The following is a 13,709-nucleotide window of genomic DNA, read 5'->3' on the forward strand; positions in this document are numbered from 1 at the left end:
GTACTCAAATCCCTATTATTACCCCTACCCAGTCACTGGATCAGTGTGCACTCAAGAACCATTCCCAGCCTCCTAGGGAGTATATAACCCAAGCTGCCTGTTAGGTGCTAGGTTAACAACCACATTACCATCTCATCCTACCGGGTACCCATTCACTGCTGGGTAAACAGAGGCACATTACGAACAAAGTCACTTTCCCAAGGAGACACCACCTGTGTTACATGTGTGTCAGTGTGGGGCAGGACCAAAGCCCTGGAAACTCTCAGGAGCCAAGCTGCCGAAACGCGGTCACTCATCCAAGTACTATCAATGGCCGATGTTGCTTATCTTCACCCGACTTGTGATCTGTGCGCTGTGCACAGGACAACATGCACTTTTATAACGCGCCAAATCCACCCCACAACATGCTCAAAGCACAACATTATTACCCCTGTCAACCGATCAGTGTGCAACAGATTTTTTCTTCTCAGCTTACTGTGGGACGTTAGAAGGTCAACCGTCCTTCTGTGAATGCTATGTTCCCAAACACAACCCACAACAAGCACATGGTGCTTTCTTTTATCTGTTCCCTTATTTCTTTGCATCAGTATATGTTTAAGACAAGGTATCTTCTAAGTTAGAAGTTCTAACTCCTTTGCAGCAAGCAGAACCAATGGGGACAATAAGAGCTATTTACCGTGAAGGGTCCGAGGTAAGCGATGTATCCTGAGGAGACGAGGACATCCCCGGTGATGTTGTCGATGACCATCTCCAGCCTGTCCACGGACTCCTTCCATCTCTCCTTCTCATCCGCCAGACCACCGATCAGCTTCAGGAGAGAAACATGACTACATCAACTATAGGTTTTGGCCAGTGTGGGGAAATAAACCCAACATATTTTTTTCTGTTTTTCAAAAGGTTCTCTGAATATGTTGACATGTGGGACTTCAATCTTTGTTCCATCTTCAATCCGCTGATGATCTAACAGGCATATTGGAATATATCAGAACAAGTGAGTGATTGATTGTTATTTTCCACTACAGCAATAGTCCCGCTAGAACACAGTAACCTGTATATTACAGACCTGGGGGCATGCAGGCTAGAGAGAACAACATGCAATCAGCAAGGTCAAACATTAATATTTAACAATCAATATCTAAATCTACCTCATGACAAGCATCAGATGCTGTGGACCTACTCTGCCTCTGAATGGATGGAAGAAAGATGATTAACCTGAAGATGATGATGTTTGTTGTTTAACGCCGCACTCAGCAATATTCCAGCTATATGACGGCGGTCTGTAAATAATCGAGTCTGGACCAGATTATCCAGTGATTGACATCATGAGCATCGATCCACGCAATTGGGATACGATGACATGAGTCAACCAGGTCGGCGAGCCTGATCACCTGATCCCGTTAGTCGCCTCTTAATACAAGCATAGTCGTCTTTTACGGCAAGCATGGTTTGCTGAGGACCTATTCTACCCTGGATTTTCAAGGGTCGATTAACCTGAAGTTGACTGGGATAGACAAACTGTTGCAGCTACATGTTCACTTTAATCATCACTAACAAACATCATGATAGCATAGAGAATCCACAATACCTTGTCAGCTCTGACGAGTCTAGCTTCACACTCAGAACACTTGTGTTCCAGCTCGTCCTTCTTGCGGACACAGTCCTCGTACTTGGCCTGCAGCGTGGCAATGCCCTCCTCCACCTCCTGCAGCTTGGCCTTGGCTGAGTCCAGGATGCGTTGAGTCTCGGCCAGGTCAGCCTGGGCTATACGCAGCTTCTCCCTCTTGGGGGCTACGCCTCTAGCCACGAAGTGGTACTTGTGCATGGCTCTTGTCCATTGACAGATAGAGGTACAGGCTTTGGACACCTTGGAAAGTGGGAGGAGAATACAGTGAATACATCTTGCCCATTGTCACCTCAGAAAGTAGGGGGAGACTATAGTGAATACATCTTGCCTATTGACACCTCAGAAAGGGGTTGGAGAATATAGTGAATACATTTTGCCCATTGACACCTCAGAAAGTGGAAGGTAAATATAGTGGATACATCTTGTCATTAGACACCTCAGAAAGTAGGGGGAGAATATAGTGAATACATCTTCTCCATAGACACCTCAGAAAGTAGGGGGAGAATATAGTGATAACATCTTGTCCACTGACACGTCAGAAAGTGGAAGGTAAATATAGTGAATACATCTTGCCCATTGACACCTCAGAAAGTGGGAGGAAAATACAAAGACAAGTGATGGAGTTACTGAACAGATCACAAGTACCTTCTGAATGGCTGCCGGCTGGAAGGCATCATCATCAATATAGGGCTGAATCTTCTTGATGGCATCGTCTGGTATGTTGTCCTTGTCATACTTGAAGAGACTCTCCAGGAAACGGGTGGGGTCCTGGAGCATGGCCTTGCCGGGCTCCCAGTAGTCGTCAATCTTGGAGCCAGGCTGCACACACACAACATTGGGATGTTTTATGAATATCACATTCCTACCCATATACCCTAGCCCCAGCTCTGTCTATCAAGTCCACACCAATAGCTCACCTGACAAACATACTGATTCATTGTCCCCAACCCAGCGTTTGAAATAATTTTAAAACCCAACAAGACAGTCGGACAGGTGACCCATAAGTGTTGCCTGCCCATCTTCAAAGCTACCTGCCTGCGTTAAGACATATATATATTAAAAAATTGCAAAAGATAAGAGACAAATCATGTCTAGATTCAGTTGCAAACAATCACTTGATAATCACCAAGGAATTATAGTTAAACTGAATATGTAAGTCATCTTAAAATTGTCTGCCAGACAGACGGGCAGGTGGAGGAGAATTTCATGCAGACTGACAGAAAAGTTACCAGCCATGGGCAGGCAGGCAGGCAGTTATTTTGGACACTGCAGCAGCCAGCATTTATCGAGCAATGAAATCTCACAGAGCAGAAAGTGACCACAGCAAGAACAAAGTTTACTTCTGAGGCTACAACGATCATTCCAGATATATTTTATACGTACAGGCAGCAAAAGGGCTCTTCCATCTAAGAACAGCTACTTTTCTTTCTTCATCATATTCATATGGTCACATGGATGCCTTGATGAATGACCAAATAATTCTCAGATGTCTAAAGGGGGTCATTCAGTGTTGTTGATTAACTAACCTAGAAGTGTCAACATACCTTGTCTCCTGCCACTTTCTTTGGTTTGACAGACTTCATGATACACACAGCCTCTATAACCATCCTGACACCATCCGGTGGTCGCTGCAGGGCTCGTACCTCCACCACGTCGTTCTTGTTCAGGGATTTCAGACTGGCCAGGGCAGCATCCTACAACAAACTCAGCACTCTGAAATACTGGAATCTATAACCCTCTCAGGGGGCAAATGTTAGCCCTTGTCCTAAAGTTTCAGAAAGCATTGTCCCAGATAATGTTTTATAAGACCTAGGTCCAGATCCACAAAGTTTGTTTGTTGGTTATTGCCGCACTCAGCAATATCCCAGCTATATGACGACGTTCTGTAAATAATCAAGTTGGGACCAGACAATCCAGTGATTGACAAAGTGAGCATCAATCTACACAATTGGGATACGATGACATGCATCAACCAAGTCAGCAAGCCTGACCACCAGATCCCATTAGTCGCTTCTTACGTCAAGAAAAGCTGAAGATGTATTCTACCCCGGATGTTCACAAAGTGTTTGTAGAGTTACAACCTATCCTATCTCTACAGTTTATCGTGGGGTTATGAATGCTGTAACGCTACACACGGTTTGTGGGTCGGGTCCCTGGAGCACACGAACCACGCTTTGTGGTCATGATGTTAAACTCAAACAGCTCAGAGAATTGATCCTTTCAGCTGTAGCTCCTCTAAGAAACCATAATGAAATCTCGGAAATAAAAAAAATGTGGACATATTTTCTCCCAAATATTACAGAACTCAAACGTGAGTCATATAAGATTATCTTACACTATCATGACTTCAAGTTTTGAGTCACTGGAAATATAGCCTGACTGGCAAGTTGACAGCAAGTGAGAGAATTGGTTTTAACTGCTTTGAATTAAAGCATGAAAGCTGAATGTGAGAGGAAAGAAATGAAGGTCGCATACAGTTACCACATTTGTCAAACATACAAGCATGGGTAGGGTACAGACACATCAAGGATCATAATCAAGATGAAATTTGGGATTCAAACCCATGGTCATTACATCCTGACACACCTCAGGGATGCAACTCTGCATGCCAAATTGCCTTAGACACATGAGCCATGTATGCCCGACAAGCTGGGAAATGCTAGGCTTGTTGCTACTCACCAGGGCTGGCAGAGCTTCATTGAGATCCCGCTGAGCATCGTCAGCAATGGCCAGTGTCTCCCTGGCCTTGATGGCCGCCTCTGCCTCCTCCTTCTGCACCACGGCCTTCGTCTCCTCCGCATATTTCTGTACAGTAGAACAAAAGTATATAGAGGGATTGAGGCAATGAGACAATGCATTGATTAGAACTGAGCTTCTTATTACACAGTACACAACATCTGACTATTCAAAACAGTGTCACATCGGCTAAGTTTGTTTGTTTGTTGTTTAACGCCGTACTCAGCAATATTCCAGTTATATGACGGCAGTCTGTAAATAATCGAGTCACAATCGAGACAATCCAGTGATTGATATCATGAGCATCAATCTACGCAATTGGGATTGATGACATGCATCAACCAAGTCAGCGAGCCTGACCACCCGATCCTATTAGTCACAAGCATAGTCGCCTGTTACGGCAAGCATGGGTTGCTGAAGACCTATTCTACCCCGGATACATTGGCTAAGAGTATATACCCATCAAGGCAATCTTCAATGACATCATTTAAACATCATTTCTCCTCAAATCTCACCATCAGACAATTATGGATTAACTTTTGCAGTTCAGTAACATATCACATATACAAATATACTACTCAAAAACATTAAAGAACACTTATTTCTTTCATATAACTATAGTTAATCTGTCATGTGATGACAGATTAACTAATTTCATGAAAGTCATGTTCTTTAACTTCATTTGAGTAGTATATGCATGTCTTCATCTGAAGAAGACATTTCTTTCTAATATTAACCCAAATTTACTGGGATATAATAACAAACATCCCAACGCTGAAGACAACTAGCAGTACTGACCGTGTCAACAGAAATCTTCTCCATGGTGTTGACAGATTCCTGGACAGCCTCCTCCAGCAGCGGCCTCATTGTCGCCAACTCCTCCTGCAGCTTTGCAACTTCATCTGCAGTTGTCAGCAGCTGTAACACAGATAGATAGGAATCATGTGTAGGAGTTAGTGTTTAGTGTTAGTGTTGTTTTATGCATCAGTAATATTCCAGCTACACCTCATCAGCCTGGAAATATTTGAGTCTAACCAGTGGTCGATTGCATGAGCACCTGTAACAAAACTACATCCAGATCTTATCCCACATTATGTTAATGCCTGTTTCATGAGGTACTCGACCCACCTTATCCAGACCTGTCTTGAGACGTCTCCTGGCGGTGTTCAGCTCCATCTTCTTGAGCCCGATGAGCTTGGAGAAGATGCCGAGCAGCTCCAGGTAGCTGGTGGGAGTTACGTAGTTGTGTCTCGACAACTCGGCCAGGAAGCGCTGGGAGTTGACGTGTACAGACTGGTGGATCTCCTGACACATGACCACCTACACACAGAGGGGAGAATAGGTTACCTGCACAGGGAAGCTGCAACACCCATCTTCATCTTCTACTCAACTTAACTTCTATGGCTCTCAGTTTGATGGTCCCTGGGAGTTAACACTGTTTTAAGCAATACCTCAAAAGGAATTTACTGTTGGACCCAGGGTACCTTTCAGGGCCCCTTTCCACAAAGCGATCTCACCGCTATGACTGTTGTAAGCCTATGTTAAAGTATGGGAGTTACGATCACCTTAGCAGTGTTGGAAGCCTATGATAAAGTAAGGGCATTACGATCACCTAAGCACTACGACTGTTGGAAGCCTATGATAAAGTATGGGATCATCTCAGCGCTAATATTGCTTTATTGAACAGGGCCCAGTTTCAGGGAGAAGTAGAACCATGAACCACTAAAGTTCTGGCAAGTCTGTAGGTCAGAGACAAGTCAACATGTGATGAGTAAATGCCTTTTACTGAGTAGTCTAAGGTATGTTGGCGACGGTCAAGGGGGACTCAATTTACAGATAATAACTTCTGTTATCCATAACTTGTGTCTACTTTGTCATCCATCAACTTCTAAGAAATGCCTCTCAAACATCCTTTTGATAACAAGAAGAGATTTTAAATCCAGATGAAATACGTACTTTGATCTGATATGACATAGCTAGCACAGCCTGAGTGTTGAAAACATTAATGTGAGGAAAACCATGCATAACCTATGACAGACCAATAAACTCTGCTGGTTGCAAACTGGAGAACTTACCAGACCATCCATGACCTCATCTGTGGTGTCGAGGTCCGGGATGTCGGTGAGGAAGCGCATAGCAACAGATCGCAGAGCATCCTCAGGCCACTCACTGAACCAGTCGATGGTGCAGCAGTTGACGAGAGCGGGGAACTGACGAAGACGTGCACGGAATATCTCGCCAATGGGGCTGAAAACAAAGGAACAGCATCAAGGCGGGTCCCATAACAACCCAGCATCGTCATACATCAAACCAGCACTCAGCAATGTTCCAGCTAAATGACAGTGGTTCACAAGCATCGATCTACACAAATTGGATATGATAACATGCATCAACCAAGTCAGCCTGATCACCCCACCTGTTAGTCGCCTCTTATGACAAGCATGGGTTACTGAAGACCAATTATAAACTTGGTCTTCACGGAGATCAAACCATTTGTGGTGGCAAATTCTAGAATTCTGTGTAGTCTCACTAAAATACTGACAATTATATAGAAAATATATAAAAAACAGCCTGAATAAGATCTTTGAGCACAACCACAATTTTCAGTCTAAGTCAAAGTCGTTGTCATGGAAACTTGAAAAAAAAATTGTGACAAAAATCCCAAACTATCAAAAGGCACCAGTTCACTACTAGACCTATCTATGTGCCAAGTTTGGTTAAGATATCTCTGATGTTTTTTAGTTCTGCTCCGGAAACGAAAAATGACAGAAGGACAGACGGACAGCACCCATTCCTATATCCCAGGTTTGAAAGTTCAGGTTTGAAAGTTCAGGTTTGAAGTGACAGACAAATTATCAGGCTCTGTGTAACTGTGGAGTTTCTGAATGGTCAATCATATGGTTGATTGAGAGGCCCCGATATCCTATCAATTGCTATATTTGACCCTGTCTGTCACACTGACTGGCTGCACCCAAGACTACAGTTTCTCTACCTCATGGTGATGACGGTGTGTAGGTTGCTACGGATACGCTTGGTGTAGCACGAGAACAGGTTGGTCTTGGTGGGCTGGAGACCGAGGTCCTGGACGATGGGCTTCATGGCTGTGTAGATCTGGTCCTGCTCATCGAAGCCGTAGATGTTGGGAACATCTCCAGCATTGAGGATGTTGTTCAGGTCCTCCAGGAAAGTCTCATTCTTGATCTACACAACATGCAGGAATAATGTAAACTCAAACTTATGTCAAAATTTAGATTAAAACCTACCAAAAATTAAAAACATTTGGCAGGACACTGACACTGTAAGCCTCTTGGTTAGATATTTGTTTGCTTCTTGTTTAATGCAGCACTAAGCAGTATTCAAGCTATATGATGGCAGTCTGTAAACAATGGAGTCTGGACCAGACAATCTAGTGATTGCTATTATTAACAAGCATGAAATACTCATATCCCTTGCCAAGATGACATGTTCGGTACTACTGCCATTTTCAGTCTATGTCAAAGTTGTTGCTATGGAAACTAAAAAAATATTAATTTTTTTTTTTTTTGAAATTCCAAACTATCAAAAGGCACTAGTTCACCTAAGTCACCCTTATATGATGACATACGATCAACCATGTCGCTGAGCCCAACCACACTCTTACAACCAGCAAAGGTTCCTGGGGACCAATAACAGGGCTTTTATAAATTGTTGCCAGTGTTAAGATCATATCCCCAGGTTTCGTTTGTGCTTCAAATAAGCCAAACAGCTCACAAGTTCCAAGGTATGGTTCAATTCTTCAAGTAACTTTGGACAAACGTTCACCTGAGTATCACTGAAGAGGAACACCATAGGCTTGTTCTCCAGTCCTGCCTTCATCATCACACTACGCAAGTCCTCACGCCATTCTGGGATCCCATAGTTTTTAGCCAGCTCAACTTGAAAACAGTCAAATTCAGCCCTGAAATTAAAGTCAAAGTTATGTATGGCAGACTATCCTATGAGGTTGAAACAAGTGAAAGCTGCAGTCTGCAATATTAGTCTTATCACAGCGGTATGTAATGAAATGTGGACCAGATAACGCAGAGATTGAAAGCATAAGAAACAATCCACTCTTTCATGGCATGATGACACGCTCTAAGTCAAGTTGGTAAGTTGCGGAGGTGTTTATAACAAGCATGTGACACTGGAAACCTACTCAACCCCACAATCACCATGGAAGTCCCCAAGACCTTTCTCTGAATTCTTGTGGGACATCAACAGCGATAGTTTTAATGCTGATTTGAACAGTTCACCAATTATACCCAGGTTTGTCAGCTTGATGCTGGATGCAGTGATGATGTTTTCCACTGCATCAAATCCACAAGCAAAAGTACAGTCCTGACAAGAAATATAATCAGGGCTAATCTGGAGTCAAACCCATGATCATAGATTTCTGGTACATTCAAGGGACACAACACAGCTAATTGCAGAGCCGTAGTCGACTAGGCAAACTATGGCCGAGTCAACAGAGATGAACAGACGTACATGTGAGCAGCAAGTCTGGTGAGTGACTGACGCCCACTGCCACCCATTCCCAGTAGGAGAGCGTTGCCGAGAGGCTGTCGGATGATACGACTGATGCGACAGACATGTTTGATGGCATCCAAAAAGAGAACCAGTTTCATCTGGGCAGTGTTGATCTGGTTGTAGTCCTCCAGGTACTCTTCAACAACCTTCACCATCTGCAACATCAACATCAATTGTAATCAATAAAACCATTTCTATTGTCACACTTGTGAATTCTGTTAAAACAACTGTCAGAACAATTTTGAGAAATTCCAATTTCAACATAAAGGGCCCAAGGCCACAAAGCGAGTGCATGTCTACGACTGTCATAAGTGTATGTTAAAGCATAGTCGAAGGGCTCAGGCTTCTAACAGGTGTACATCATTCCTTCTTTCCTGATAAATACTCCGTAAATCTTTCATTCTAACCTGCAATACTGCTCAACATCTTTGAGAGGCATTTAGAAGTTGGAGTACTAAGTAAGGATAACATATATGGATGAACAACTTCTGTATTACAATGAGGAGCGATGTTTCGGTGTAGGTTCTAACACCCATATCAAGCAACACATATTGACTGAAAATGTCTTGACTTATAGGGCAAAGTTGCTTGATAACTGTGTTAGAACAAAACAAATTGTAATAAAGAAGTTATATATCTTATCCTTACTTAATGTTCAGGGTGCCGTTGTACAAAACAATCTTAGCGCTACGACTGTTGTAAGTCTATGTTAAGGTATGGGAGTACGATCACCTTAGCGCTAAGATCGCTTTGTACAATGGCACTCAGGCTCAAAATGAAGTTCCTTATCTGTCCTGGTGCCTCACCTTATCATGGTCCTCTATCTCAATGTAAGGTCTATCAGCAGAGCTGGCCTGCATGAAGTCCCCAAACAACACGGGCTTCCTGATGATGACCTCATCATATTTCATGTTGAAATCTGTCTCCATCTTCTCTTTCAGCAGATCCTCGAACCACTGTCGGTCCTGGTCATTGACCAGACGGTCCTGGAACACTCGGCAACTCTCATGGTAGTACAGACGCAGCATCTCACTCACGCTCTGTGAACAAAGGAGAAGTTTGGTCAGCAACGATACCTCCTACTATTCACAATTTCATGGACAGTGGAAAAGTCAATTTGTGGACGGTATTCCATAAGAGCTATCTAGCTTGGGTAGTACAGACATATACAATTCATGCTCTGAAACAAACAGGGAGCTTTTTTGAGCAACATCTATTATTTATCATTTGTTTTAGTAATCAAGGTGCCAAATTCGTTTCTAATTTGTGTTTGAGTTTTTGCATATACTCATTTAAAGGCAGTGAGAATTGTCTCCCCTGACTTGGCTCAATGCCACTGCAGCAAAGATTAGCAAAGTACCTGGACTTTTGTGGGATCCATCATGAGTATTCCTTGGAAAACCTTGGAGAGATCCCGGAGATTGAATGTGTAGTGACTCTTGGCTGGCGTGGGCAGCAGCTGGGTGGTGATGGTGTTGTACATGTCGATGCAGGTCTCCACCAGCTGCTGGTTGTGCTGTGCTAGGCTGGAATTCTGACCTGGAGGAATGACGACTCTTTGTACTAGCATAATCACTGGTTGATGTGGCAGGTCGTTACAATTATCTTGGAGAATCTGGGATTCAAACCTCCAACCAATGGGTCCTGACACAGGCAAGGGGCATAACTCTGTACAGTAAGATATACCAACATAGACACCCTTGCCATCTAAGTATAACTCTACTATTTTGATTAGGAACAGAATGATAAATGTGTTTGAATAAGGTGCTAAACATGCCAGTAGGATCAGTATTTTTAACAAGTCCCCATTTCCATCCTTGCGATGGTAAACAGATGACATGATGTACTCACTAGTCCAGGAGTTGAGGATGGTGCCAAAGATCTTCTTCTTGCTGAGATCCTCCATCTCTGTGAAGGCCAGGAAGTTGAAATGGCGCAGGAAGCGAGCTGTCACCGGGTTACGCCCACCACCAGGCGGACCCATGGCACACACAAAGCTCACATCGACAAGGTTACGGAAGTCACCTGTAACAGATACAGTCATGATAACTTCATCCTGTACCATCCCTCATGGTCATAACTGTAAAACAAAATCCCTAGCTCATAACATAACCACAACCTGCAACTGGCCAGAAAGACGATTAACCAATATCACTGGCCAAGACTTATCAGCTGGTATCAAAATATATCATTAGGCAACATTTGTCATAAGATTGCAGTGTAATTTGGACTACTATTACCTGTGCTTACTGGAGGGAAGAGAAACTGTACTAGATTCACACTTTGGCCAAGTGGTTCAAGTTGCATACTGAACAAAGGCTGTCAATCTCCCCAGAATGTCAATACTGTTATACATGTATATACCATTAGGCATTGGATGTCTATGAACGTAATGTCAGTACTAAACAGATGACATAAACACCTAAAGTTTAATAGTCCAAGTAATATTATACGGACCAAGAAATAATAGGCAGTCAGTTATTTGTTCCTCACCAAAACACAATCAACAATTCCCCCAAATGACTGGGAATATCTCTACCCAGTGAGAGTGGCAGCTTACCAATGGCTTTTCTGTCATACCATCCCCTGAAGTCCGTCCACTGCCGTAGCAGCTCGATGGGCGGCTGAGCTCCGTACACCTCCAGGGCTGGCATGTTCAGGTCATCCACAAAGAAGATGAAGTACTTGCCCAGCGGAGGACCAAACACACCTTTACGTCTGACAACAGATGGACATGTCCATACATTCATGTTTGTTTGTTGTTACTGATACCATGATACTGGATAGTCCGGTCCAGACTTGATTGCATTGGGCAAAAACAATCATTTACTTCGAATCAAGACTGACTATTCTTTGGCAATGGTGTTTTGAATTGATACCATGAGTCATGTCCTACAATGACATGTGTCTAATCTACCCAACAGACTTCTGGGTACCTATTCAAATCTGGGTCCCAACAAGGTCCAGACATTTTGATTTATGTACATGAATAAATACGCTCCTGTCACTACCTTATTATTCCAGAAGCGTTTGACCTCAACAGTGACATACTGTATTTTCTGACCTGGAGGTTCTGACACAGTGAAATAGGGCCATGCAGATTCAGATTTTTCTGTGCCTGATAACTGCTAAAATCCCTTCTAACACAGTCTCCAACATTCAGCAAAGAATAATTTATACACACATCATCTTTCACTGACATGGACATTATCCACTCACCTCTTGTCTAGTTTGCCATCAATGAGATCCTGGGTCTGGTTGGCGCTTGTTTTGGCAGAGAAGACAATGAACTCTGGGATGTATTCCTTTGGCAGGTTGCGTGTCAGCTTGTCTGCAATAGTCAGGGTCTTGCCAGTACCAGTAGGGCCTATGCTTAACACCTGCAACAGAAACATAACACAGGAGCTTTACGAGTGGAGCTGATAGTCAGATGACAGGAATATATGGTAACCTTGGAAATCATGGTTTCAAGAACACGGAGCCAGATGTCACAATTATGGTAACCTGGGAACTCATGGTTTCAAGAAAAGGCAGCCAGATGCCACAATTATGGTAACCTGGGAACTCATGGTTTCAAGAAAAGGGAGCCAGATGCCACAATTATGGTAACCTGGGAACTCATGGTTTCAAGAAAAGGGAGCCAGATGCCACAATTATTGTAACCTGGGAACTCATGGTTTCAAGAACAAGGAGCCAGATGTCACAATTATGGTAACCTGGGAACTCATGGTTTCAAGAACGTGGAGCCAGATGTCACAATTGTGGTAACTTAGGAGCTCATGGTTTGAAGAACGTGGAGCCAGAAGTCACAATTATGGTAACTTGGGAACTCATGGTTTCAAGAACATGGAATCTGATGTCATGAATATGTCACATGAGTTACACAACAGGTGAAAAAATGACTTACTGTTTTCTTGTTCAGGAGCAGCAACTCAATGATGTAAGAGTTGCGGATGGTGTCAATGGTGGGCACGATGATGTCGGAGTAGCGAGTCTCGGGGTTGATTGAAAACGATGGCAGGCCATGCATCCAGTTGAGCCACTGGACCTGAAAATACAACAGAATCAATCTGATCATCTTCTTATTAACATTCATATAATGATTCCAAGGACATTTTCTCAATGTCATCCATAATGTCTTAAAGATATTTTTTTCAAATTTGATGATATGTGCTATAAAAGGTTGATAAACTCATAAACATGTCCTAATGGCCCAACGTCTGGTTGTTGGTTGTAAGAGATGCCACTCTTACCTTCTTCTCCACAGCGTTGTCCTCTTCATCCAGGTCCTCGCTGCTGGTGCTGCTGAGGCCTGCATCGTCCAGGGAGTAGTCATACACTAGACCCTCTTCAGGGAATGGCATTGTCATCTACAGACAACACAATACCAAGACATACATGTGAGGCCAACACATCACAGTACTAATTTACCATAACTCTACAGGGACTACATACTATTTACTACCCAATACAAAATGTCATCCTTATAAAATAAAAAAATGTATATCTGCTTCTTTGAAATAAATGGGAAGTCATGTCCATACAGCACAATCATCCAGTGATACACTTACTATTAAGTAAGTTAATCTCTAAATATCTTAGACTGTCTTATTGACTCATAATTAAGGCTGCAACAAAAGCTTAGTTGAGGTAGAACTAACTACTCTCAGATTCAAGATCAGTAGAATGCTATATCTCTAAAATTATTTAGCTGACAAAACTAGTATAATTACATTATAACTTTGGACAAAAACTTCACGATGAGTGCCAACTTAGATTTATCGAGTGAACTTGCAGCTAACAG

At 42.9% G+C, this 13,709-nt stretch overlaps 1 protein-coding gene across 7 annotated transcripts in view; it reads right to left on the reverse strand.

Annotated features, from left to right (window-relative positions):
• LOC124115243 (dynein axonemal heavy chain 1-like) overlaps window positions 1-13,709 on the reverse strand; it is a 121,709-nt gene that overhangs the window by 47,218 nt on the left and 60,782 nt on the right. For all 7 annotated transcript variants that reach the window (XM_048402451.1, XM_048402447.1, XM_048402450.1 and 4 more), the window contains 18 exons: window positions 13,159-13,275; window positions 12,813-12,953; window positions 12,125-12,285; window positions 11,466-11,623; window positions 10,757-10,930; window positions 10,266-10,444; window positions 9,712-9,945; window positions 8,864-9,060; window positions 8,162-8,297; window positions 7,353-7,561; window positions 6,436-6,607; window positions 5,489-5,680; window positions 5,159-5,278; window positions 4,304-4,429; window positions 3,169-3,318; window positions 2,270-2,443; window positions 1,586-1,864; window positions 677-808 (listed from right to left, as the gene is read on the reverse strand). In XM_048402451.1, the coding sequence (XP_048258408.1) occupies window positions 677-808; window positions 1,586-1,864; window positions 2,270-2,443; window positions 3,169-3,318; window positions 4,304-4,429; window positions 5,159-5,278; window positions 5,489-5,680; window positions 6,436-6,607; window positions 7,353-7,561; window positions 8,162-8,297; window positions 8,864-9,060; window positions 9,712-9,945; window positions 10,266-10,444; window positions 10,757-10,930; window positions 11,466-11,623; window positions 12,125-12,285; window positions 12,813-12,953; window positions 13,159-13,275 (3,051 nt within the window). The remainder of the gene's footprint in view (window positions 1-676; window positions 809-1,585; window positions 1,865-2,269; window positions 2,444-3,168; window positions 3,319-4,303; window positions 4,430-5,158; window positions 5,279-5,488; window positions 5,681-6,435; window positions 6,608-7,352; window positions 7,562-8,161; window positions 8,298-8,863; window positions 9,061-9,711; window positions 9,946-10,265; window positions 10,445-10,756; window positions 10,931-11,465; window positions 11,624-12,124; window positions 12,286-12,812; window positions 12,954-13,158; window positions 13,276-13,709) is intronic.

Source organism: Haliotis rufescens, unplaced genomic scaffold (assembly GCF_023055435.1).
Source record: "Haliotis rufescens isolate VD_foot unplaced genomic scaffold, xgHalRufe1.0.p SCAF_26, whole genome shotgun sequence".
NCBI lineage: Eukaryota > Metazoa > Mollusca > Gastropoda > Lepetellida > Haliotidae > Haliotis > Haliotis rufescens.